The 27,629-nt window shown below is 46.0% G+C and overlaps 1 protein-coding gene across 1 annotated transcript in view; it reads right to left on the bottom strand.

Moving 5' to 3' along the window:
• AIG1 (androgen induced 1) overlaps nucleotides 1–27,629 on the bottom strand; it is a 606,269-nt gene that overhangs the window by 6,554 nt on the left and 572,086 nt on the right. Inside the window, exon 5 of the mRNA XM_075339801.1 lies at nucleotides 9,388–9,551. Coding sequence (XP_075195916.1) covers nucleotides 9,388–9,551 — 164 coding nt within the window. The remainder of the gene's footprint in view (nucleotides 1–9,387; nucleotides 9,552–27,629) is intronic.

Raw genomic sequence — 27,629 nt, 5'->3', positions numbered from 1 at the left:
ATTTCCAACTATAGGCTAGTGTCGGCACTGAGAAAACTGATTGGCGGGGGTACCAGGGGTCAGACTCCAGCCAATTAGACATTGATGACCTATTCTAAGGATAGGCTATCAATGTAAAACTAGTGGACAACCTCTTTAAACCTCATGTCACCTTCGTGATTGATATATGGTGATGAAGTTACCTACAAGGTAACAAATACTGGAAAATATTCTTGCAGTTCAGTTGGATGAAGAAAGCCACACAGATTTCTAAAGTGGATTATGACTTTGGCTCTAGGTATTGAAACTATACTAAGATGTCACAGAAGAGTTGACATGTTGGGATTGAGCAACTACAATTTCAGCTGATGCTATGATTCTTGTATGGCACATTCACTTCTGTGATGCCCACCTTATTGGCCGTAAATCTGCTTGAAGGATGCATTACATTTTTTTAAGTCTGCATAGTCTGGCCTTCTGCTTGTCTGTCTGGCAGAGGCAACATTTCTCAAATAAAGAAAACACTTGATGACTGTTCTTTCTGGTAAAATCATTTAGTTATTTCTTCTGGGAATGACTACATTCTTGAAGCAGGTTTTCCGCAAAAGCATAATACCCCATGTCTGTAAATTTAATTCAGCATAGAGGCTAATAACTACAAAACAAGATCCTGCTCATCACCAAATTATTGGTTAATCTGATGTGAAATCTTTATTTCAGGTCAAGGCAGATCTATCTAATAGTGTCTAGAAGTAACATTTGTGGCCCAGTAGTTTAGCGCTGTGTAAGTCATAGGAACTATGCTACAGAGTGCTCTATGTTTTGCCATAATGAAATGTATTTCAGTATAGGCAATATTATTGATACAGTATATTAACAATAGTGCCTTCTTTTAAATGCCAAGCAGTATGCCACTAACATTCTTAATGACTTTGCAGATGAATGCACAAACTCTCCTCTCAAAATGCTTTTTCTTTGTTAGTTGAGCATTTTGCAGAATTGAAAAAAAAATCAGGGGTAAACATAACAACTGTTTTAACATTTTTACATACATTGGGGGAAAGAAGTGTTTGATACTCTGCCAATTTTGTAAGTTTTCCCACCTACAAAGAATTAAGAGATCTATAATTTTTATCGTAGCAACACTTCAGCTGTGACAATAAAAAAAAATCCAGAAAATCACGTATGATTTTTAAATAAATAATTTTCATTTTCTTGCATGAAATAAGTATTTGATCACCTACCATCTAGTAAGAATTCTATCTCTCACAGACCTGTTATTTTTCCTTAAGAAGCCCTCCTACTCTGCACTCATTACCTGTATTAATTAAACTTGTTGCCTATATAAAACAGACCTGTCCACACACTCAATCAACCACACTTTAACCTCTCCACCATGGCCAAAACCAAAGAACTGTCTAAGGACACCAGGGACAAAATTGTAGAACTGCACAAAGCTGTGATGAGCTAAAGGACAATAGGCAAGCAGCTTGGTGAGAAGGTAACAACTGTTGGAGCAATTATTAGAAAATGGAAAAATCACAAGATGACTGTCAATCTTACTCGGTCTGGGGGCTCAATGCAAGGTATCACCTCATGGGGTAAGGATGATTCTGAGAAAGGTCAGTAATCAGCCGAGAACTACATGGGAGGACAAGGTGAATGACCTGAAAAGAGCTGGGACCACAGTCTCAAAGATTACCGTTAGTCACACACTACACCGTCATGGATTAAAAACCTGCATGGTACGCAAGGTCCCACTTCTCACGGCATCATATGTCTAGGCTCATTTGAAGTTGTCTAATGACCATCTGGATTATCCAAAGGTGACTTGGGAGAAGGTCATGTGGTCAGATGAGACCAAAATTGAACTTTTTGGTATCAACAACACTTACCATGTTTGGGGGAAGAAAGACGAGTACAATCTCAAGAACACCGTCCCCACTGTGAAGCAAGGGGGAGGAAACATCATACTTCGGGGCTGCTTTTCTGCAAGTGTGACAGGACAACTGCACCATATTGAAGGAAGGATAATAGGATAATAATAATAATCTTTATTTCTATAGCGCCAAGATATTATGCAGCGTTTTATAATCCAGTGGTTCATATACAAACAAACAAAAGGAACAGTTATAGAAGATAAAATACAATAATTAAAGCAAACCTGATTGTAAAAGAGCTTACAATCTACAATGGAGTGAGGTGGGGGTTACATAAGATACAAGTATTTATTTACAACGGACGGTCCAGTCATCTCCAAGCAATGGGGGATAGATAAAGGCTGAATGAACAAGTCATCAGCTAATCTTTGTGATGCTTTTGGGACTGGTGGGGATGTAGGGAGAATTATGTTCTGAGAAATAGTGCAGGGGATATATATAAATTGACTTCAGTTAGGGAGGGTGATAGGCGACCCTAAAAAGATGTGTTTGTAAGGAGCATCTGAAGCTGTGCAAGTTGTGTATTGTTCTAGTTTCTTGGGTTACAGCATTCCAGACGATTGGTGTAGAGAACAGATAAGGTGATAGACAGAGATGAGGGAGGAGATGTAGGGGGGTGCCGCATTCTGAAAGCTTTGTGTGTGAGAACAAGCAATTTAAATTGGATCCTATAATGTATGGGCAGCCAATGCAATGACTGTCACAGAGTGTAAGCTTGTAATAATGATTAGTCAAATAGGTGACCCTAGCTGCTGCATTAAGAATGGATTGCAAAGAAAAAAGGCTAGTGAGGGGGAGGCCAATTAATGGAGAATTACTGTAGTCAAGGTGGGAATGGATCAGGGCCACAGTGAGAGTTTTTGTTGTTTCCATGGTGAGAAAGGGGCGAACTCTAGAGATGTTCTTCAGGTGCAAGCAACAAGAGCGGGTAAGATATTGTATATAGGAGGTGAAGGAAAGATCGGTGAAACTTAGAATGGGATAGGGTCATGTATCGCGAGATTTTGGCCAACAATCTTCTTCCCTCAGTAAAAGCATTGAAGGGTTGTGTCTGGGTCTTCCAGCATGACTATGATTCAAAACACACAGTAAGGACAGCTAAGGAGTGGCTCCGTAAGAAGCATTTCAAGGTCCTGGAGTGGCCTTGCCAGTCTCCAGACCTGAACCTAATAGAAAAAATAGAAAATCTTTGGAGGGAGCTGAAATGCAATGTTGCCCAGCAACAGCCCCAAAACCTGAAAGATCTCGAGAAGATCTGTATGGACGAGTGCACCAAAATCCCTGCTGCAGTGTGTGCAAACTTTGTCAAGAACTACAGGAAAAGTCTGCCCTCTGTAATTGCAAACAAAGGTTTCTGTACCTAATATTAAGTTCTGTTTTTCTATTGTATCAAATACTTATTTTATTATGATTAAAATAGAAATCCAATGCCATACAAACGCATAAATGGATAACAAATCCTGATTGAGGCTTGAGGCAGGGGTCATAACACTCTTAAAATGATCCTACTTTGCCGCAGAGGTTGGCACCCTAAATTAGTGTAATGGCACCCCCCCTCAATGACAACTATCCCTCAGTGACCCTGCACTAGGCTGGAGTGCTGCTAGTCTATATGATAAAGGAAGTGCAGGGCAAGCCTCAATCACAATATAGTAGATGACTCATTAATAATAGCAATACCTCCTAAGATATACTGATAACAGATATCTAGTGTAAAACATAAGTACAGTGCAAAATACTGTAAAGTATTGTAAAACAGATGTAAAAAAATAGTATTTCAATGCTAAGCACCTACTGTGTTACAAGAATTCATCCATACAGATCTTCTCCAGATCTTTCAGGTTTCGGGGCTGTAAATGGGCAACATTGAGTTTCAGCTCCCTCCAAAGATTTTCTATTGGGTTCAGGTCTGGAGACTGGCTAGGCCAATCCAGGACCTTGAAATGCTTCTTACGGAGCCACTCCTTAGTTGTCCTGGCGGTGTGTTGTGAATCATTGTCATTCTGGGAGAGTGCTCTTACTGAGGGAAGGAGGTTGTTGGCCAAAATCTCTGAGGGATAATTTAGGGTGTCAACCTCCGTGGCAAGGTAGGGTCATTTTTAGGGTGTTTTGGCCCTTCCATCAAGCCTCAATCAGGATTTGTATGTCGTGGGATAGCTATTTTAATCATTATTCAATAAAATTGGTTTTAGGGGTTTTTGGGTTTCCATGGTTTTGATTTCAAATACACCCCCCCTTTTTGTACATAAATTTGGTTTTTGATCAAATACTTATTTTATGCAATAAAATGTAAATTAATTATTTAAAAATCATACAGTGTAATTTTCTGGATTGTCCAAAGCAACATATTTCACTGTGTGACATGTTGGGGTGTAATAACACAAAACCTTTATTCGGTAATCCAATAAACAACAAGCCACTGTAAATAGTATAAAGAACTTGATAAAGTACAATAACTCAAAGGGCCAGACTCAGACAGTATACCCTTTATTTGGCAGCCAGTATTGTTTGATTCAGGGATGGCTGTTTGCTCTTCTTACGTGGCACTCTGCTGCCAATTCTATTGCTCATTTATTAATTGCTTTCAATGCTCTATAATAATAAGCTAGCTTAAATTAATGCAACCTCTATCTACGGTTTCAAAAAGTCCCACATTTCCTCATTTGATGCTGCCATGATTCATTATGGGCTTGCAAATCTATGATTGAATATTATTTTAATCATTATTCAGCAATCACGAGTACTCCTCCTGGCATAGAGGTGCAAATATAAAGGGAGACATAGCTAGAGCATGGGTAGGTGAATAACGCACTGGGTATCAAGTAATAACCTCTTCGTCTTTGTAATTGACCTATAGCTTGCAGAATGTTCACTTCATAGATTTAAAACCTAGATATGTGTATCTGATGGGGTACATGACATATCTCAGGGGGGTTGAACAATATATATGGCTTGTCTTGAATAATTTATAGCCTTGACAGCATTATGATATAACTTGTAGGGAATACCTTGCTGAAGGACCCTTATAACCATGCTCTAGACCACCAATAATGCTGAACATATACTACTCAAAATAATAAAGGGAACGCTAAAATACCACATCCTAGATCTCAGTGAATAAATATTCTAGTTGCAAATTTTTATTCCTTACATAGTGTAATGCATTAAGAAGAATAAAACATAAAAATGATCAGTGTAAATCAAAACTAATATCCCATGGAGGTCTGGATTTGGAATGGTACTCAAAATCAAAGTGAAAAATGAACTTACAGGTTCATCCTTCTTCAGTTGAAATGCTTCAAGACAAGTAAATGAGACTCTGCAGAGTGTGTGTGTGTGTGTGTGTGTGTGTGTGTGTGTGTGTGTGTGTGTTACCTCCTCCATGTAACTGTATGACCTCCCTACAATGACTGGGCATGCTCCTGATGAGGCGGCAGATGTTCTCCTGAGGGATTTCATCCCAGACCTACAGTAAAGCATCAGTCAACTCCTGGACAGTCCGTGGTGCATCATGTATAATAAAGGTAGATTATTTTCAACACACCATGGGTGAAATAATGGAAGTCCAAAGAATGATATTTGCAATATAAGTCCACTTTTTATTTCTCAAGCAGAAAAAAAATGTAAAAAAAGAGAATACAGATGTCCAACGCCAACGTTTCGGCCTTTTTGGGCCTTTATCAAGGTGCTTATTTGGATAGTCTGTGTGCACAGTGCCTTATAAAATCAGAGAATTGGCACTCAGGTGGATTCCATAGTTAGAAGCTTGTGGAAGATGTAGAGGGCTCTGAATAGAGGAATATGATGCTTAGGAAGAGAGAAGAGACATCTCAAGGGGCTGTATTCATACATGCAAGGTGCTGTTGTCCTCAGTGTTCTGAGCTGGCATCATCAGTGTTACCAAAAGGCAAATGAGCCCTCAAAGGGTCATAAGGAACCTGTGTCCTGGACAAGAGTGCAGCCACGTGGTGTATCATGTATAATCCCATAGCGTTTAGATTAGGGATTGCCATGATGAGACAAGCCCTATCTTTGTTTATATTTTTTGATTCTGCCTGGCATTGCATGTAAGCTGGCCTCTTGCCAATCAGCTTACTGTGCGGTTATTTCTGACAAAGTAATTGGTTATTGTTATTTGTGCAGGAGTGTACTTTTTGTATAAAAAGCCTGATTCTAGTCAGCTGTGTCAGTCACAGCTGATAGGCAGCGAGAATTGTCCCACCCTCCCTCCTTTTTCCTTTTTGTTTGCTTTCTCTACTTTCTTGTTGTTTCTTTTTATTAGAGTGGTAAAATTGCCCAGAGGCTCTGGGTGGATTTTGGTATTTATTTTGGTAATATGGTAATTTATTTACAAGTTGAAGTATTTTTATGGTTATGGTTTTTATGATATGTGATTTGTTCTTGGTAACCCTTAATAAAAAACAACACGACCAATTTTTCAAACCATGCTCAGTTGTCTGGGTCAGTTTATTTGAATGGAAATTAATGGGTTTTGTGTTATCATGACGTTGGTGGATGGAATAAGACATGATGTCCCCAGATGTGCTTGATTGGATTCAGGCCTTGGGAACGAGCAGGCCCGTCCATACCATTAATGCCTTCATCCTTCATCATGCAGGAACTACTGATACACTTGAGCCACATGAGGCCTAGCATTGTCATGCATCAGAATGAACCCAGAGCCCACTGCACCTACATATAGTCTCTTAGGATTGGCTCTTAGAATCTCATCCCGGTACCTAATGTCAGACAGGGTACCGCGGGCTGTATGGCACTCCAAAGAAATTTCTCCCCACACCAATATTGACCCACCTCCAAATCGGTCATGCTGGAAGATGATGCAGGCAACAGAATGTTCTCCATGGTGTCTCCAGATTCTGTCACGTCTGTCACATGTGCTCAGTGTGAACCTGCTCTCACCCGGGAAGAGCACAGGGTGCGAATTTTGAATTTTCTAATCTTGGTGTTCTCTGGCAAATGCCAATAACCCTGCATGGTGTTTGGCTGTAAACACAGCACCCACTTGTGGAGGTCGGGCCCTCATACCACCCTCATGGAGTCTGTTTCTGACAGTTTGGGCCTACACATTGATATTAGTGGTCTGCTGGAGTTCATTTTGCAGGGCAGTGCTCCTCTTGTTCCTCCTGGCACAAAGGAGGATGTAGCGGTCCTGCTGCTTGATTGTTGCCCTCCTATGCCCCCCTACACGTCTCCTAGTTTGCTGGTCTGTCTCCTGATATCTCCTCCATGCTCTGGCCATTGTGCTGAAAGAAATAGCTAATCTTCTTGCCATAACTCGCATTTATGTGCCATCCTTGATGGGCTGCATTACCTGAGCAACGTCTGTGGGTTGTAAACACCGCCTCATGCTAAGTATAGGAGTAACAGCATGAAAAAATGCAAAAGTGACCAAAAGACCAGCCAAAAAGGATGAGAACAGAGAAATGGTCGGTGGTCACCACCTGCATAACCACTCCTTTATAGAGGGTGTCTTGGTTATTGCCTATCATTTCTACCAATTGCCTGTTCCATTTTCACAACAGCAGGAGAAATTGATTCACTATCAGTGTGTGACGCCCCTGGACTAGTCAGGTCATCACAGGGTACTGCACGCTCTTTATCTCCCAGTGCAGGACTCAACCCCCCATGGTTCTGGGTTCCCAACTTGCAGTACTGACTCCATCAGCATCCACAAATCCCAGTCAAACCTTGCACCACACCCTGTCAGGCACACCAGTGGGCTGCTAAACTGGAATGGGGCTGCCCACCTAGGGGTCAGGCAGGGAGGTGGGAGGTGACAAGTCAGTTCAGTGGTAGCCCTCAAGCAGTGAGGAGCTCGAGGAAGCTGGGAGTTGGAGCTCCCAGGGGAGAAGCAGATTGGGTTGCAGACGGTGGTCTAGAGCCGGTCGCGGGATATTGGGACTGGGTGCCTGGCTGGTCGAGGAGGACGGTCGGCAGCTGCAGTCCAATAGTCGTCTGGGGCCGAAAGCACGTTGGGGTACTGGACCCTAGGTTGGGGAGAGGCTTCAAGCAACCCAGCAATTAACCTGCGGAGGACAGGGCCTTTATGGACTGTTCCCACGAAGCTCAGAGATCGGGGGCACTATCGCAATGAGGGGGATAGGGCTTTCCAAACAAAACAGCCCACTGAAATCCCAAGCGTGAGACCCTGAGAGCAAGCTTCAAGCTTACGGGCCCCTTGGACACTTCTAAATTCTGTGCATGGAGGCAGGACCAGACCATCAGGCAGTGCTGCAGGGGACGGAACCCGGACGAGCTCCCCAAGAGGGCAGCGGCACCCAAAGACTTAGTTTACCACGTTGTCAGCGTCTGCTTTCCTTCTGAGTACCTGATTGACCCCTGCTACCAGCAGCGAATCTGCACTCCCTCTGCAATCCATCCCACCCTTCAGGGTGTCGGGGCCTTTCTCTACCCGTGGAGGGTAACGTCATCTGGCTGTCCCACTCAATCAGCCTGGGTACTCCCAATGGCAGTGGCGGTACTCCCTATTACCACACACCACGGATGGCATCACAAACTACCTAACTCCCCTGCAAATCACCCCCCATCACGTTTTGGAGTGACCCCGAGCCACCGGGTCTGGAGACCCTCAAGCGACGCACGGATCCAAGCGGTTCAACCGCTGCTGGGGCTGTACACGTCCGGGACAAGTGTAGCTTCATAACTGGACAGGTTGATTTCACAGAAGTGTGAGTGACTTGGAGTTACATTGTATTTTGAAGTGCTCCCTTTATTTTTTTTGAGCAGTGCACATTTCTTCACTCTATGTTACTGCAGATTATAGGATCCTGACAATGTCTAATGTGGGCACTGTCAGAATTACGCTTTATTGCTACCTAAAACGGTCATTATGTGACTGCAAGTCTATGATTTGCCTACTTATCTTCATGAACTGCTTAGCTGCCCATCCCCTTCTCTTAAATTAAAATAAAAAAAAAATCACAGAAGTAATAGTTGTTAGTTGGCACATAACAAGTAAGTAAGTTGCAATCTTTCAGTAACGCTAGCAACAGCGGTTAATCCTGACAGTGTGCACATTACACATTGTCAGGATTCACTTATCTGCAGTCACACTACCTCGTTCTCTGCTCTATATCACTAGGGATGTAAGAAGAACTCCATGTACTGTACTGCTATATACTGTATTCCCAGAAGTACCACCAGCTCTCTTAAAGGTGGGAACTGGTTCAGGCACAAATGAGATGGGATGTATTCCACAACATTTTCTTAGTTAATGATTCCCTTCCATCGTACACTGTGGTCCATTTTGCCCAGTCAGCCTAATCTACTAGAAACGGAACAAAGTATAGTGAATGCTAACACAGCAGGTCCGTATTGACATTAACAGGAAATCTAACCAATTCTACTTGTTAATTTATACTTTATATTGTTTCTAATAAAATTTTCATTGCACAAAATTATAGATTGGATTTGCTTCAAAACTTACATTTATCTAAGTTCCAAATGTAACTGTTTAGCTTTTCACCCAGAACATAGTAGATGTTAATGATAGCAGTTACTAGAAGGAAGAAGACTATTTTGGCTAGAGGACTGATGTATTCCAGAAGAGGGTACACCCATACTCCCGTCACATGATGAACCCAGCACACCCTGAAAGAAAGCAGAAGGAAACAAAGGAGTTACTTGTTGAAGCTCCAGCGTATCTTAATTCCAGAAAATACATCTCCGGCAATTCCTAGATTTAAAGTACAGTGAAGGAGACTAATAAAACTAACAAACGCTGGGAATCTGGAGAATGTTAATGTGTTAAGCCAGTACTTTGTAAGAAATCTAGGGACACATCAACCACACCATTCTATGCAGTAGCTAGGTAGGAAAAGTAATATTTATTTAATAGTGAAGGCATTTCAGACCAGATGTGACACATGCACAAGGCCAGCTGAGGCAGATGGATCAAACAATCCTCTCTGGGCATTTATACAAGCATGCCGTCTCTACATAGGCTGTACTGTGTGCTTATTAAAACAACACACTTTATATACACGGAACAAAGGTAACATTTAGGATCAGAATGAAGATCAAATCACAGTATTAGAATAAGGTAACTTGTAAAATGGACTTTAGCCTTAGCAGTAATGGACACAGCAGAAGAGGATGACTACTCTCTGCTTATTCTTCTTGACCTCTCTGCTGCCTTTGACACTGTTGACCACCATCTCCATCACTCTATGCTCCATTCAATCAGCCTAAACGACACTGTGCTCTCCTGGTTCTCTTCCTATCTTTCTGGCCGCTCATTCAGGGTATCATTTACTGGCTACACATCTTCTCCTCTTCCACTCATTGTTGGGGTCACTCAAGGTTCAGTCCTCGGCCGTCTTCTGTTCTCTCTCTACACTACCCAAATTGGACAGACCATCAGTAGATTTGGCTTCCAGTACCATCTTTATGCTGATGATTAGTGTTGAGCCACCCCCCTAGTGTTCGAGTTCGGTTCGTCGAACGGCGGCTTAGTTAGGCGAACGTTCGACGAACACCTTTGAACCCCATTGAAAACAATGGCAGGCAAACACAAATACATAAAAACACATTATACATATACACATACAGTTAATAAACATTGCCATTACACTTACAGGTCCCCGCGACGCGTCCTGCACTCGGTCTCCCGCCGCTTTTCCTTCCGATAATCGCTGCGTCCTCCCGGTAACCAGCACTGATGATAGGATCTTCCATGAATAGCATGTGACCAGTCACGTGTCTATTATCTCATTGGCTACAGACTGGTCACATGGCTAGACATCATGCTAGGTCCTGTCAGTTCATCTCTCCGGTATGCGGTGCTCGTTTGAGCATTTCCATGTACCGGCGAGATGCTCTGGCACATGGTCGGCTTCCCCGTTACCGCATGTCGGCGCATTTTTACAGAGTCAGCCCACATTCAGGGACTGGCTGGCACAGCCGGTGAATTGCGGCACCGGGAATCACGTGATAAGAGCAATAGTAACCCACCTGTCAGATTACTTTAGCAACGGTGGCAGCGGTGACATCACCGCTTACAACCCGCAGCCTCTGCTCACTCACTGAGTGATTAGACTGCATGGGAGCAGCAGCGTCTTCCTCCCATGCAGTGCTGTCTGATGTAGCAGAGCTGCATGGGTTGAAGGGGAAAGAAGACAGAAGACCAGGATCGTGGAGAGCTAAAAGGGAGTAATAAACATGGAGTCTCTAAGTGTGTCTGTGTATTTATTTCTATTAAAGTATTCTTTCTCTGTGTGGTGTCTTTTTTTTAACCCTTTATTGGAGATTCTTAATGGCAGGGTCAAACTTGCCTGACATTAAGAATCTCTGGCTTAATGCAAGCTAGTAAAACAAAGCTAGTATTAACCCATTATTACCCAGCGAGCCACCCATCACCAGGGCAGCTGGAAGAGTTGGATACAGCTCCAGATGATGGCGCTTCTATGAAAGTGCCATTTTCTGGGGCAGCTGTGGACTGCAATTCACAGCAGAGGGGCCCAGACAGCTCGGGCCAACCTGTGCTGCGGATTCCAATAAACAGCTGCCTAGTTGTACCTGGCTGGACACAAAAATGGGGCGAAGCCCATGTCTTTTTTTTTTTAATTATTTCATGAAATTCATGAAATAATAAAAAATAAAAAAAGGGCTTCCCTATATTTTTAGTTCCCAGCCGGGTACAAATAGGCAGCTGGGGGTTGGGGGCAGCCGTACGTGCCTGCTGTACCTGGCTAGCATACAAAAATATTGCGAAGCCCACGTCATTTTTTTGGTGGACAAAAAACTCCTGCATACAGTCCTGGATGGAGTATGCTGAGCCTTGTAATTCTGCAGCTGCTGTCTCTCCCTCCAGCATACAGTCCTGGATGCAGCATGCTGAGCCTTGTAGTTCTGCAGCTGCTGTCTGCTCTCCTGCATACACTAGTGGATGAAGTATGCTGAGCCTTGCAGTTCTGCTCCCCCTGCCTCTCTCTCCAGCATACAGTCCTGGATGGAGGATGCTGAGCCTTGTCGTTCTGCAGCTGCTGTCTGCTCTCCTCCATACAGACAGACAGCAGACAGCAGCTGCAGAACTACAAGACTCAGCATACTCCATCCAGGACTGTAGCAAGGAGTTTTTTGCCCCCCCAAAAAATTACAAGGGCTGTATGCTAGCCAGGTACAGCAGGCACGTATGGCTGCCCCCAACCCCCAGCTGCCTATTTGTACCTGGCTGGGAACCAAAAATATTGGGAAGCCCTTTTTTTTTTAATTATTTCATGAATTTCATGAAATAATTAAAAAAAAAAAAAATGATATGGGCTTTGCCCAATTTTTGTGTCCAGCCAGGTACAACTAGGCAGCTGGGGATTGGAATCCGCAGCACAGGGTGCCCAAGCTTTCTGGGCACCCCTGCTGCGAATTGCAGTCCACAGCCACCCCAGAAAATGGCGCTTTCATAGAAGCGCCATCTTCTGGCACTGTATCCAACTCTTCAAGCTGCCCTGGTGATGGGTGGCTCACTGGGTAATAATGGGGTTAGGGCTAGCTGTATATTATCAACTGGCCCTAAGCCCGAAATTCATGGTGTCATGCCAATATTAGACATGGCCACCATGAATTTCTAGTACAGATAAAAAAAAACCACAGCACACAGAAAAATATTTTTATTAGACATACAACACAACACAATTAGTGAATCTTTATTGAAATAAAGAACACCCCTCCGCAGTAATCCTGGGTCAAGGATCCCGCGCCGTCCAATCTGGATCCAATATCATCTGATTGGTTTGCTGGAAGGCAAAGCGATCAGATGATGTGTCAGGTTAAAGGGCCTGAATCACATAAGACAGCAGCTGATTGTATAAACGGCTTTTGTACAATCAGCTAATGCATCAGTGCAAAAAACAGAAAAAAAACAAACTACACACTTCTGTACAGACTCCTGTCCGACAGCAGCAGCTGATAGTTTAGCCGGCCGGGCAGTAAAAAGCTGGCCTCACCGCTCGACTTATAGTGTCAGCTGATTCCGTCAGGTGACCGCATCAGCTGATCATCGCCAGGTCTGAGAGATAGAAAAGAGAGAAAAGAGAGAAAAAATAGAGAGAGAAAAGAGAGCGTAAAGAGAGAGAAAAAAGAGAAAAGAGAAGAGAGAGAGGGAGAGAGAGAGAAGAGGGAGAAGAGAGAGAAGAGGAGAGAGAGGAGAGAGAGGAGAGAGAGAGAGAAGAGAGAAGGAGAGAGAGAGAGAAGACAGAGAGAGAAGAGAGAGAGAAGAGAGAGGAGAGAGCAATGCAGCACATTCCGTGAACTACTCCGATTTTAGAGGTGTGTCCCTCGGCTCACAGCTGATGTCCGGCTCCTCCCCTCAGTGCATAATTAAATTAATTTATAATTATAAATAAATAATAATTATAATTTAAAATTAAAAATAAATTAAATTCTTTACCGGGACAGCCGGGACTCAAACTTGTTAAGTAATTCTCATTAGGTAGTAGCTCTATCCATTGAGCCACTGCCTCTAAGGAAAAGCATAGGAAGATTTGGTAATCTTGACCTCTGTATTGCAGTAGAGAATCCAGAAGCAGATTGTTCAGCTGCAAGGATGGATGGATGGATGGTGAAAGGAGGAAACACTGGCATCATTCAGCGAGCTAACCGCTTAATCTTCCTATTTCAGGTTTACACACGCATTTTATGGCTTGTAAATTTCCTTGCTTTTTGGCCACGGTGCTCATTCCAATAAACAGTGAAAGGAGGAAACACTGGCACCATTCAGCGAGCTAACCGCTCAATCTTCCTATTTCAGGTTTACACATGCATTATATGGCTTGTAAATTTCCTTGCATTCTGGCCACGGTGCTCTGATGGTCGAATAAAACAGCTTTTTTTACCACATATTTGGTGAGTGCCTTCCGTCTATTTTCACATGGACTGGATGGATGGATGGACTGGATGGATGGATGGAGGGATGGAGGCATGGATGGATGGAGGGATGGATGAATGGATGGATGAATGGATGGATGGAGGGATGGATGAATGGATGGATGGAGGGATGGATGGATGGATGGAGGGATGGAAGAATGGATGGATGGAGGGATGGAGGGAGGGATGGAGGGAGAAATGGAGGGATGGATGGAAGCAGGGATGAAGGGAGGGATGAATGGATGGAGAGATGGAAGGAGGGATGGAGGGAGGAATGAATGGATGGAGGGAGGGATGGAGGGAGGGATGGAGGGATGGAGGGAGAAATGGAGCAATGGATGGATGGATGGGAGGGCAAAGACCGGCACTACCGCACTCATCCTCGCACACACGCAGGCACTACAACCCCCATCATCACCGCACACACAGGCACTACCGCATGCATCATCTTCGCACACACGCAGGCACTACAACCCCGATCATCACCGCACACACGCAGGCACTACGGCATTCATCATCCTCGCACACACGCAGGCACTACAACCCCCATCATCACCGCACACCAGCAGGCACTACGGCACTCATCATCCTCGCACACACGCAGGGACTACAATCCCCATCATCCTTGCACACACGCAGGCACTACAGCACTCATCATCCTCGCACACACGCAGGCATTACCTCAGTGACGTCCCCGCTGACAGCGCGGCTCACTTCATTGCTCCGTGGATCTAACACAGAGCGCTCGTGTTCTTCGGCGCTCCCTGTCAGCTTCATGTAGCAGAGGTGGATGCGTTGTGGGACCTCGTGGATTATGCTGGACCTGGAGGGGTATTTGGGGATTTTAATAAAATGGTGAAAGAGGGTGTTTTTTTGTCTTTTATTCCAAATAAAGGATTTTTCTTTGTGTGTGTTTATTTACTTTAACTTACAGGCTAATCATATAAGGTATCTCGGGGAGACGCCTGCCATGATTAACCCCTTATTACCCCGATTGCCACCGCACCAGGGCAATTCGGGATGAGCTGGGTAGAGTCCTGGGACTGTCGCATCTAATGGATGCGGCAATTCCGGGCAACTGCTGGGTGATATTGTTAGGGTGGTAGGCTCCCCATAACGTGGTGTTCCCCATCCTGACAATACCAGCATCCAGCCGTGTGGCTTTAGCCTGGCTGGTATCAAAATTGAGGGGAACCGCAGTTTGTTTTTTTTTATTATTTATTTATTTATTATACTGCACGATATAGACCCGCCCGCCGGCGGCTGTGATTGGTTGCATTGAGACAGCTGTCACTCATCGTGCGGGCGTGTTTGACTGCAACCAATCATGGGCGCCGGCAGGCGGGGAAAGCAGGGAATACCAGATTGAATAATGAAGCGGCAGCCATTTTCAAAAGAGGAGAAGCCGCCGGAGCTTTGTGACAGCCGTGCAGCGCCGCGCCCGTGATCGGTGAGTAGGAAAGAGAGAGGGATTGTGCTGGGGACACAGGAAAGGGGACATCCTTTAATCCTGTGTTGACACGACAGGGTTTGGTGACAGTGTCGGGCGATGTCTCAGGGACTTATGCTCTTGGGCACCTTGGACGGCGCTCTCGACTGGTGGGGCATGGCGGCGGGGATTCCCTGTCTCGGGGTCCCAGGTCGTTGGCAAATGTTCTCCCCTACGGGTTTGAACAGAGGGGGAGGGTATGTGACGTATCAACCGGCTGTATTACAAAGGGCCGGTATGTTTTGCAGAAGCATGGGTGCTCTGCAATGTGAAGTTGGCTGGGACCTGTGGTTCCACAGGATTGCATTACATGCAGAGTCATGGAAGGGTGTGTGATGCTGATTACACACTCCTTACCACCTGTGGGTGTGACTCCAGGGGTTAAAGCAATCCTGTCTCTGAACCTAGGTGGGAGTGTGTCTAGGGCAGTCTAGATAGAGACTAGCTCCAGACGTCCAGTGTGTGGACTGGAAACAAGTGAGAGCCGGGAGCTCTGGGTGTTTTAGCCTGCGTGGAGGCTAAACACAAGGCTCTGATATTGAGTCTGAGGTGAGTGCGGCCAAGCCAGGCCAGGGCTGTAGGACCGAATCTCTCCTGGAGGAGAGACAGACAGGGGTCTGCAGAGGGCCCTGGGTGCTGGAAGGAACCTTGGCTAGAGCTGTATGCTGGCAGGAGCCAGAGAGTGGGGAAGTTGCTAAAACTTCCATTATGGACTTATTGTTTATGTTTGAGGGCAGTTTATGCTGAGTGTTTTTGAATAAACTGCCGGAATTTCTATGAAGAGACTGTGTACGTGTGTTGCTGAAGCTACCTCACACCGCTGCAAGGGAGTGGAACCCCCACGTTGCAGGGCGCAACGTTACATATGGTGGAGGTAGCGGGCATGCGGTCTGGTTGCTGGGGGCAATGCAGCCTGGTTGCTAAAGGCAACGGTCTAGGACGTATTCCTCTGGATATAAGTGGTTTGTGGTGGATCGGCGGGTTCACGAAAATTTTGTCTGCGCACTCAAGCAGCTGGTGGTGGATCGGCAGGTCCACGAACAGTGACAGCGCTCTCAAGCACCTGGCGGTGAATCAGCAGGTCGACGGGGACCCGTGCTACAGTGGCGAGAGTCCAGCAACTGGAGGTTCCAGGCCAGCTCGGAATTGCAGGGCCCTGTTTGGTGAGCAGTGATACACCACAGGCTGGAGGTCCTGGTTGTACAGGCGGTACAACCCGGAAAGGTTAGTGGTTCTCTAACACCCCCCCCTGTCTTTGACCACCGGGTATTACAAATTGGAGCGCTCCTCCTGTTCCTCTTCTTGTTGCAGTATGGAGGAGCTCCTGAACCAGCTGCTACAGAGTCAGCAGCACCAACAGCATGTGCCAGGAGGTCCAGCGACAGTAGTGGGGGCTGAAAGCCAAAAAGAGGGAATGGTCCCTGCGGACATTGTGGAGGAGCTGTACCAGTTCCTGGTCCGGGGACAGCAGGAGCTGTCAGTGTGCAGCGATGTCGCAGCCATGGACCAGTTTGAGAGTTCTCTTCGGGGCCCAGTATGGACACTAGGTGCCCAGGGAAATAAGGGCGAACGGTGTGAACTGGGGGCTAAGGACATTGCATGGAAACCCCAAAAGGGGGCGGAATTCCAAAAAGGGGTGGTTGCCCAGAAGGGGATGGAGGCCCGAAACGGGGTAGTTACCCAACAGGGGGCGGAGCCTCAAAAAGCGGTGGTGACCCACCAGGGGGTGGAGCATTCACAAGCCGAACAGGTGGACTATAGCAAGGGGCAATGGGATTCGCCTTACCTATGTCCTACCTGCGGTATAGGCTATCCATCCGATGTGAGGCCACAGAAGTGCTCCGTGGACTTGAATGGGCTAAGTGTGTCTGGTCTGTTAGACCCGGGTAGCAAGTTGACCTTAGTGAGACTCATGTCCGATCTCCATTTTATGGTGGGTAGGACAATAGAAGGACGTTGTGTGCATGGGACCACTAAAGAATATCCTCTGGCCAGGGTGCTGATTTGGACGGCCAGAGGTGTGGGGCGCCCTGATGTGGGTGTAGCTCCAGATCTGCTATATCCAATTGTCATAGGACAGGACTGTGAGTTCTTTCGGGACTTATGGAAGACAGAGGCCGGGACCGATTGCACAGGAATAAGTCGGCTCCCGTCTATGGAAGCCTCTTTTCCGCAAGAGGTTATACAGGTTCCCGGTGGGACATTGAGGTACACTGAGGAGGAGGTACCTCCACATAAGGACAGTCCTAAGTTAGGGGTGACCAAAGATAATGGGGGACATGCCCAACTTAGTGACATGACCATTAAAGTAACAAATGGTAGTGTGACCGTTGGAAACGGGAGAGCTCCAGACAAGGGGTCCGACACCTGGTTAAGTGGGGACGTGGTAGTCCAGAACACCAGGGGGAGTGACGATGACTCCAGAATAGACACTGACGTTACTAAAGTGACAAATGAGTACAGTGACAGACTGATGAGCAAAGAGGGGAAATCCTCCTCCAGTCGCCGAAGGCGCAACAGGCGCAGAGGGGCGAAGCAAGCTATAACCTCAGAAAATATGGACCAGGTAGAGACAGTGTTGTGTATGTCTGCCCACAGTGCGGATTCCCTTCCAGAATCTGAGTGTGCAGAGAAGGTTGAGAAAGGCACGTTGCCGATAGCAACCGCTAATGTAGAGTCGGACAGAAAAATCATGCAAAAGAAAGTTGTGTCTGTGCTGGAACCGACACATTGTAACGACAGAATTCAGCAGGGTGAAATTGCAGGGTAAGAACCGACCAAAGAAGTAATGGCGGTGTCTTCTATAATTTCCAAGCATGAAGCTGGTGGTCTGTCAGATGAAAGCGCTGTAGGAGATGACATCCTACAGAGTAATATAGGAAAAGTAAACCTAGACAGTGTTGGTGGAGTACTAATCCACAAAGGTCCTGGTGAACGGACCGGTAAGCTACCCAGTGTTGAGGTGCTGAATGTGGAAAATGGTACCAAGGTTCTAAAAAGAACAGAGTACCGTGCTGAAGGGCATGACACCCTGGTAGAAGGTGATGTTGTAAAGGCCGAAGAGAAGGCAGAGGGTGACACTGCAGAGACCCAAGAGGAAGTTGGAGGGAATGCAGTGAAGTCCCAAGACACAGCTGGTGCTGTAAAAATGGAAATAGCCTCTGAGGAAGAGGTGAATATCGGACCAGAGGTCTCATCCAGAACTGAGAGCCTGCCTGACCTGCTTGGTATAGAGAAGGTCGTGGGTAAGAAGAGTAAGAAACCCAAAGGTTCTGAAGCTGAGACCCAAGAGAGGGGTGACTATGACAAAGTTGCACCCCATGGAAAGGCCGGAGGTGTAGAGGTGGAAGAAGCCTCGGAAATAGTGTGTCATAGACCAGAGAGGTCTGCAAGTGAAGACTCAGTCAAGAGGATGAGCCAAGACCATCTGCAACAAGAGATACTGCTTAGGCAGGCTACTGAGAGTCGAGTAAGGGAGTTGGAGAAAGAAGTGGCTGAGCTCCGAAGTCACTTGGCAGAGTACCAGTCCAGGTCCCAGGTAGCCTTGGAACAGATGGAGCAGCAAGTGTCGATCCTGACCAAACTTGTTGAAGCAGGGGAGGCCCAAAGAGAGCTGACTCTGGAAGCTAAACTGGACAAGCATGTGGCAGGGATGAATGAGACTTCTGTAGTCAAGTGCATGGTGGATATACCTGAGGACTTAAGAGAAGCGTGTGCCACCGAGTGCATGCATGACGAATTTAAGAGAGCTGTGAAAGAGTGTGAGGTCTACTGTACCCCAGAGGCTGAACAGTTAGTGATATTGTCCACCAGTGAAATTACTGAGCAGCGGGTGGCTATTCTAAAGGACATGCACTTCAGATGTGTTCGTATGAAGTGGCAGGTCCAACTGAAAAAGGAAGAAGCCATTAGACAGCTAGAGTATAAAAGGAAAGCGCAGAGTCTGGCGGAAGATATCGTCCAAGTACCCCGAGCTCTGGTGGGGAGAGTCATTGGAAAAAACGGACGAGTCATGCAAGACATGGTGAATAAGTCGGGATTGGTGAGATTAAGAATCCCTGCTGCTAATGAGAGCAAGATACCCAGGGAAGCTGGTATGGTTCCATTCGTCTGTGTCGGGACTGTAGAGAGTCTTGGAAACATTGGAAGCCTTCTTGGATATCGGGTAAACCATATACGTGACATGGAGCGGTTGAGGCAAGAAAACCTGAAAATTGAGGAGCAGCTTCGCCAACTGTGTGGGGGACAGCAGCCGTCTTCTCCCCGTTGTTCAGAGGAAAGAAGTGGAAGATGGCGTGTCGGTCCAGTAGTTATGACACGCTATAACAGGAATCGCCGACAGAGAAGTACCCTGCGATGTACTGTAGATAGTGGCCGATATGAGCTTAGAGTTCCTGACAGTAGCCCTGGGGGTACACGAGTAAGCCTAGGTTCGGACAAGACTGTAGGTTTCACTGAGAACGTGTCTCTCAACTACTGTGACCCTGGGAGGGGGTCAGGGAGAGAACGGTCCGGAAAGGGGACATCCTTTAATCCTAGAAAGCAGTGGAAAAATCCAGCTGGACTCCAAAGGGATAAATAAAAATGCTTCTTTATTTATATCAACTCGATTAAAAATATATATCCATTTCTCAAGTAAAGACACCGGCTTGTTCACACTGATGCATGGCAGATGTATACTACTACGCGTTTCGGCGGAACGCCTTCCTCAGGTCATAGTCAGTACAAGATTAAGAGGATATTTATAAATGTTTTTCCTGAGCAGCGAAGTAACTCACATGTTCTCAATAAATTAATTATATAGGGGAGTATACACTGCTCAGGTAAAATCACAAATTCACAAGAGGAAAGTACAAAAAGACCATGAAGTATTTATCTAACCTTAAATTACATAGGTATCCATCCAGATAAAATACAGAAAAAAATATATATATATCAATTAACATCTAGGTATGAAAATCTTATATATAGATAAATATACATATCTTTTTTTCTTTCTTTTTTTTCCCATAAATGGACATGAAAATCAATAGACACAATAAAACCCCACTTTATAGATGTAGATAATCACATTCGTTTGTCAAAACACATTATAGGAAGCAAGACATATAAAAAGGACACTGCCCACAGGTATAAGAAGAGAGAGAGAGAGAAAAAAAAAATTATAATGTCTCGCAGTTGTCAGCCGAGGCCTACCCGTATATGTAAGGCTCAAACAGAACACATATCAATATTAATGAGCGACAGAAATATCAGTGTTGAGATCTACAACAACAAATCAACCACGCTCATACAATGGAAGTGTAAAGTGCTGTTGTATTAGTCTCGCAGTTGTCAGCCAAAAAAAACAAAAAAAAACAAAAAACTACTGTGACCCTGGGAGGGGGTCAGGGAGAGAACGGTCCGGAAAGGGGACATCCTTTAATCCTGTGTTGACACGACAGGGTTTGGTGACAGTGTCGGGCGATGTCTCAGGGACTTATGCTCTTGGGCACCTTGGACGGCGCTCTCGACTGGTGGGGCATGGCGGCGGGGATTCCCTGTCTCGGGGTCCCAGGTCGTTGGCAAATGTTCTCCCCTACGGGTTTGAACAGAGGGGGAGGGTATGTGACGTATCAACCGGCTGTATTACAAAGAGCCGGTATGTTTTGCAGAAGCATGGGTGCTCTGCAATGTGAAGTCGGCTGGGACCTGTGGTTCCACAGGATTGCATTACATGCAGAGTCATGGAAGGGTGTGTGATGCTGATTACACACTCCTTACCACCTGTGGGTGTGGCTCCAGGGGTTAAAGCAATCCTGTCTCTGAACCTGGGAGGAGTGTGTCTAGGGCAGTCTAGATAGAGACTAGCTCCAGACGTCCAGTGTGTGGACTGGAAACAAGCGAGAGCAGGGAGCTCTGAGTGTGTGTCTAGGGCAGTCTAGATAGAGACTAGCTCCAGACGTCCAGTGTGTGGACTGGAAACAAGTGAGAGCAGGGAGCTCTGAGTGTGTGTCTAGGGCAGTCTAGATAGAGACTAGCTCCAGACGTCCAGTGTGTGGACTGGAAACAAGTGAGAGCAGGGAGCTCTGAGTGTGTGTCTAGGGCAGTCTAGATAGAGACTAGCTCCAGACGTCCAGTGTGTGGACTGGAAACAAGTGAGAGCAGGGAGCTCTGAGTGTGTCTAGGGCAGTCTAGATAGAGACTAGCTCTAGAAGTCCAGTGTGTGTACTGGAAACAAGCGAGAGCAGAGCCGGGAGCTCTGGGTGTTTTAGCCTGCGTGGAGGCTAAACACAAGGCTCTGATATTGAGTCTGAGGTGAGTGCGGCCAAGCCAGGCCAGGGCTGTAGGACCGAATCTCTCCTGGAGGAGAGACAGACAGGGGTCTGCAGAGGGCCCTGGGTGCTGGAAGGAACCTTGGCTAGAGCTGTATGCTGGCAGGAGCCAGAGAGTGGGGAAGTTGCTAAAACTTCCATTATGGACTTATTGTTTATGTTTGAGGGCAGTTTATGCTGAGTGTTTTTGAATAAACTGCCGGAATGTCTATGAAGAGACTGTGTACGTGTGTTGCTGAAGCTACCTCACACCGCTGCAAGCGAGTGGAACCCCCACGTTGCAGGGCGCAACGTTACAGTGCACATGGCTTTTCACAGTAAAGCTATGCTTTTGGTGATCGAACCGTTATCGAACGTAACTCGAACAGCCGAACTTGAAGCAAATCGAGTTCATCGAACGACTCAAACACCGCCCAAAATCACTCGAATTTGAAATTGACGAACCGTTCAAATCGAACATCGCTCAACTCTACTGATGATACACAATTATATACCTCATCCCCTGAGTTCATCCCCGCTGTAGTAGAGAACACCAGTGACTGTCTGGCTGCAGTTTCCAACTTCATGTCTGCTCTCTATGTGAAACTTAACCTTCCCAAAACTGAACTACTACTATTCCCTCCATCTTCTAACCTTATAAACTCGACACCTCCCTCTCTGTGTGCGGCACCACGATAACGCCAAGGCCACAGGCTGGCTGTCTGGGGGTTATACTTGACACCGATCTCTCCTTCACCTCCTATCTACAATCTCTCGTCCGCTCTTGTTGCTTGCTCCTGAAGAACAACTCTTGAATCCACCCCTTTCTCAAGACGGAAACTACAAAAACCCTCACTGTGGCCCTGACTACTGTCATTTTTTATTAATTGGTCTCCCCCTAACTAGACTTTAGGGTGCTCTACACGCTGCGACATGCTAGCGATCTCGTTAGCGATGTAACACGCCAGATCGCACATACGATTTGCCGAGATCGCACATGTGACCGGTGCTACAAAAAAAATGACCTATGTGCGATCTCGGCAAATCTTATGTGCGATCTGGCGTGTCACATCGCTAACGAGATCGCTAGCAATGACACAGCGTGTAAATCACCCTTTTCTCCTCTGCAGTCCATCCTTAATGCTGCAGCCAGGGTCCCCTATCTAGCTAATTGTTACTCAGACGCTTCTACTCTATGCCAGTCATTGCACTGGCTGCCCATACATCATAGGATCCAATTTAAATTGCTTGTTCTCACCCACAAAGCTCTGCACACTGCGGCATCCCCCTACATCTCCACCCTCATTTCTGTCTATGACCCTACTGATCTGCAAGGAGTTTGTATGTTCTCCCCGTGTTTGCGTGGGATTCATCTGGGTACTCCGGTTTCCTCCCACAACCAAAGACATACAGATAGAGAATTTAGATTGTGAGCCCCAATGGGGACAGTGTTACCAATGTATGTAAAGAGCTATGGAATTAATAGCGCTATATAAGTGAATAAATATTACTATTATATTACTATTAGTCCCACTCCCGGCTCCAAGACTTCTCCCAAGCTGCACCAATCTTCTAGAATGCTCTAAACTAAGAAACTAGGATGAACCACAACTTACACAGCTTCAGATTCTTCCTAAAAAGACATTTTTTTTGGGTGGCCTATCACCTTCCCTAATCAAAGTTAATTCATACACATCCTCCACTACCTGTCAGAACATAATTCTCCCTCCATCCCCACTGCACCCAAAAGCATCTCAAAGATTAGCTGGTGACTGGCTCTTGCAGCCTTTATCTGTCCCCCATTTCTTAGAGATGGCTGGACTGGACCGTCATTGTAAATACGTACCAGCACCACCTTGTCACCTCCACCTCACCCCATTGTAGATTATAAGCTCTTCTGAGCAAGGTTGTCTTTATTTTTATTTAATTATTGTATCTTCTATATCAGGCCCGGACTGACAGGCGGGAGGGGCGGGACTTCTCCCGGTGGGCTGGCCGGTGGAGGGGTGGGGGGGCCGCCCCCCGCCTCTCCCGCACTGCCTGCTGTTTAAAATTATTTTGTGGCTGCCGCCACCCGCCGGCCGCCACTATAGCGGCGGGGTCCGGTGAGCGGCCCCCGCCGCCAAGATTAGGGCACATAATAGGGAGTACTTTATCTAGAGGGGCAGTGTGTGTGTGAGGGGGGATATTTTACTACGCGACCGCCAGGGGCCGGCCTGTGAGTCAGAGGGGGGGGCGGCCTGTGAGTCAGGGGGGAACGCCTCAGGGGGGGCGGCCTGTGAGTCAGGGGAGCCGGCCTGTGAGTTAGGGGGGGCCCGGTGTCATCAGGGGACAGAGGGGCCCCCTGACCTGGAGAGGCCACCAGGCGTTTCTGACGTGCGGCAGAGTAGAAGTGCTCTAGCAGACGGAAGCCATCCTTCCAGGACCTGCGATGATGTCATGTGCCCATGTGACTGTGCGGGAGGAGACACAGGATGCCGGGCAGAAAGAAACAGAAGATAATGATATCGATTCCTGAAAGAGATTGGGACACATGACTGGTAATGAGAAAAGAGCGAACATGAGGGGGAGGGGGTGCAGGGTGAGGGGCATATGAGGCCTACAGACTTTGACAGAAGCATGTGAAGGGGTGCAGAGTTTTTGAGAGGGGTAAATTGGATTACATGCAGGGTGAGGTATGTGGAGCAGGGTGTGTGGGATATGGGGGTGTAGTGTGTGTGATATGGGGGTGCAGGCGGTATGGGGAGCAGGGTGAGTGAGATATGCGGGTGTAGTGTGTGTTATGGGGGGTGCAGGCTGTATGGGGAGCAGGATGTGTGACATGGGGGTGTAGTGTGTGTGATATGGGGGTGCAGGCTGTATGAGGAGCAGGGTGTGTGAGATATGCGGGTGTAGTGTGTGTTATGGGGGGTGCAGGCTGTATGGGGAGCAGGATGTGTGACATAGGGGTGTAGTGTGTGTGATATGGGGGTGCAGGCTGTATGGGGAGCAGGGTGTGTGAGATATGCGGGTGTAGTGTGTGTTATGGGGGGTGCAGGCTGTATGGGGAGCAGGATGTGTGACATATGGGGGTGTAGTGTGTGTGTGTGATAGACCCGTGGAAGCACCCCTAGTGGTGCGAAATGGTGCCGTTGTCCAGCGTGCTCCCTCCCCCCTTTTGCCTGACTTTAGTATGCATGAATGAAGCATGAATAAAACCAATGTTTTATCGGTGCGTGCTGCCAGCCTATTTCATTGATGATAAAAATATAGCATCTGCCCAACAATGGTATCATTAAAAACATCAGCTCAAGACGCAAAAATTAAGTCATCACTGAGCCATAGATCCCGAAAAATAAGAGCGCTACGGTTTTTGGAAAATGGCGCAAAAAATGTGCAACTTTTTTTGGACAAACATCTGATTTTTTTAACCCCTTAGATAACAGTAAACCTATACATGTTTAGTGTCAACAAACTCGCACCGAACTGAGGCATCACAGCGACACCCACACAACAGTTTTACCATATAGTGAACACGGTGAATAAAATATCCTAAAAACAATCTTGCAATCACACTTTCTTTTAAAATTCTTCCGCACTTGGAATTTGTTTGCTATTTTCCAGCACACTATATGATAAAATTTATGGTTTCATTTAAAAGAACAACACGTCCCGCAAAAAATAAGCCCTTATGTGGCAAGATTGACGGAAAAATAAAAAAGTTACGGCTCTTCAAAGAAGGGCGCAAAAAACAAAAATGGAAAATCGCCCGGGGGTGAAGGGGTTAATGAGATGGGATGGTTTTACGAATATTATTCATAAGAAAAGACAGTGTGGGGGGCATAATTCATGGTGGAGGAATGGTGCAGTGGTCATAGTATATGAGTGGGGCAGTGTGGAGGCCATGTATCATAAGGGGGACAATGCGGGGTCACTTTTTTGTCAGGGAGCATAGTGGGGGAATTATTTTTTTCAGGTGCACAGTATACGGGTTATTTAGTGCACAGTATACGGGTTATTTAGTGCACAGTATGTATGGATATTTTTTATTTAGGTGTAATAATGACACTAATTTTTTAGGGCATCATGTTATGATAAGTTGTGGAAAACCAGAGAAGATGGAAGTGTGCTGAGACGAGCTGTGGATGTCCAAGGTCATCATGGCGTCTGGACCAGATGAAGAAGAATGGGATGAGACCATTACAATCTGAGAAGAAGTCACCAATAAGGTACCTGGATCTAAGGGACCATTTATACTGGACAATCGCCTCCTTTAAAGGGAATCTGTCACCAGGATTTGCTCCCCCATGTGAGAGCAGGATAATGTAGAGACAGAGACCCTGATTCCAGCGATGTGTCACTTACTGAACTGTTTGCTGTCATTTTGATAAAATCAATGTTTTCTCTGCTGCAGATAAAAGCTCATGAATATGCTGAACTACCTGGCATCAGGCCAAGTAGTCCTGTAATGATAATCTGCTGCTGATTAATCAGTGATTTTATCAAAACTACACTAAGCAGCCCAGTAATGACACATTGCTGGAATCAGGATCTCTGCTCCTATGTTATGCTGCTCTCAGATTAGAGGGAAAATACCTGCTGTCAGATTCCCTTTAAATGATCATTGACCATTTGATTATATGAAGCTGATTGGCAGTTTAACGACCTGTGACTGCAGACATGTAAATCCTCATTGCATGCGCACAGCGAGCGGTCAGGTTTTTCCAGTGCCGGCGGTGAGAGCGGCCGTCATGTGACCACAAGCGTGCGATTTGCATACTTCTAGCCACATTGGCATGAGGCTTTAGACTGACTTACTGGTAGGGGCAGCATGAACCCCAACTACGGCCCTGCCACTACACGTAACTGTATCACTTTGCGCATGCACGCTGCAATTTGTTTTCCCAGACCACTCGATCCAAGAACAAAATTGAACATAACCACGGCCTCATTGATAACATTGGTCCGAGTGCGATCCGATGTTTTGTCAGATCACACTCGGGCCAAAAATACGGGTGTCTACACAAGCTCTGAGCTGAAACCCCAGCTACGCCTCTGGTGAGGACATGTTTTTTTAATCAATGAGTAAACGGTGGCCAGAAGTCTATGGGGGTGCATTATACTATATGGAGGATTATGGTGTGTGCATTATACTATATTGAGGATTATGGTGTGTGCATTATACTATATGGAGGATTATAGGGTGTGCATTATACTATACGGAGGATTATAGGGGTGTGCATTATACTATATGGAGGATTATGGAGTGTGCATTATACTATATGGAGGAATATGGGGTGTGCATTTATATGGAGGAATATGGGGTGTGCATTTATATGGAGGATTATGGAGTGTGCATTTTGCTACAGTATATGGAGGATTATGGTGTGTGCATTATACTATATGGAGGATTATGGTGTGTGCATTATACTATATGGAGGATTATGGTGTGTGCATTATACTATATAGAGGATTATGGGGTGTGCATTATACTATATGGAGGATTATGGGGTGTGCATTATACTATATGGAGGATTATGGAGTGTGCATTATACTATATGGAGGATTATGGAGTGTGCATTATACTGTATGGAGGACTATGGGATGTGTATTATCTTAAATCGAGGACTGTGGGATGTGTATTATATGGAGGACTATGTGAAGTGTATTATAATACATGGAGGACTATGAGAGGTGCATTCTAATATATGAAGGTTTATGTGGGACCCTTTATACTATATGGAAGGGTATGTGGGGGTCAATATAGTGTTTGGAGAACTATATATGAAGGGGACAAAGATAAAGCATGGCATGGGAAGGTTTTGTGCTGAGGAAAAGAAGCTCTTTCCCTCAGCACCTCAGCATCCAGCTTTCTCATGCTCTATCATGGGAAAGCTGGGTGCTGAGGGAAAGATGTATAGCAGAGCATGGGAAAGCTGGGTGCTGAGGGAATGATGTATAGCAGAGCATGGGGAAGCTGGGTACTGAGGTAAAGATGTATAGCAGAGCATGGGAAAGCTGGGAGCTGAGGGAATGATGTATAGCAGA

This window comes from Anomaloglossus baeobatrachus, chromosome 3 (assembly GCF_048569485.1).
Source record: "Anomaloglossus baeobatrachus isolate aAnoBae1 chromosome 3, aAnoBae1.hap1, whole genome shotgun sequence".
Taxonomy (NCBI): domain Eukaryota; kingdom Metazoa; phylum Chordata; class Amphibia; order Anura; family Aromobatidae; genus Anomaloglossus; species Anomaloglossus baeobatrachus.
This window is presented reverse-complemented; position numbering and strand designations above follow the sequence as displayed.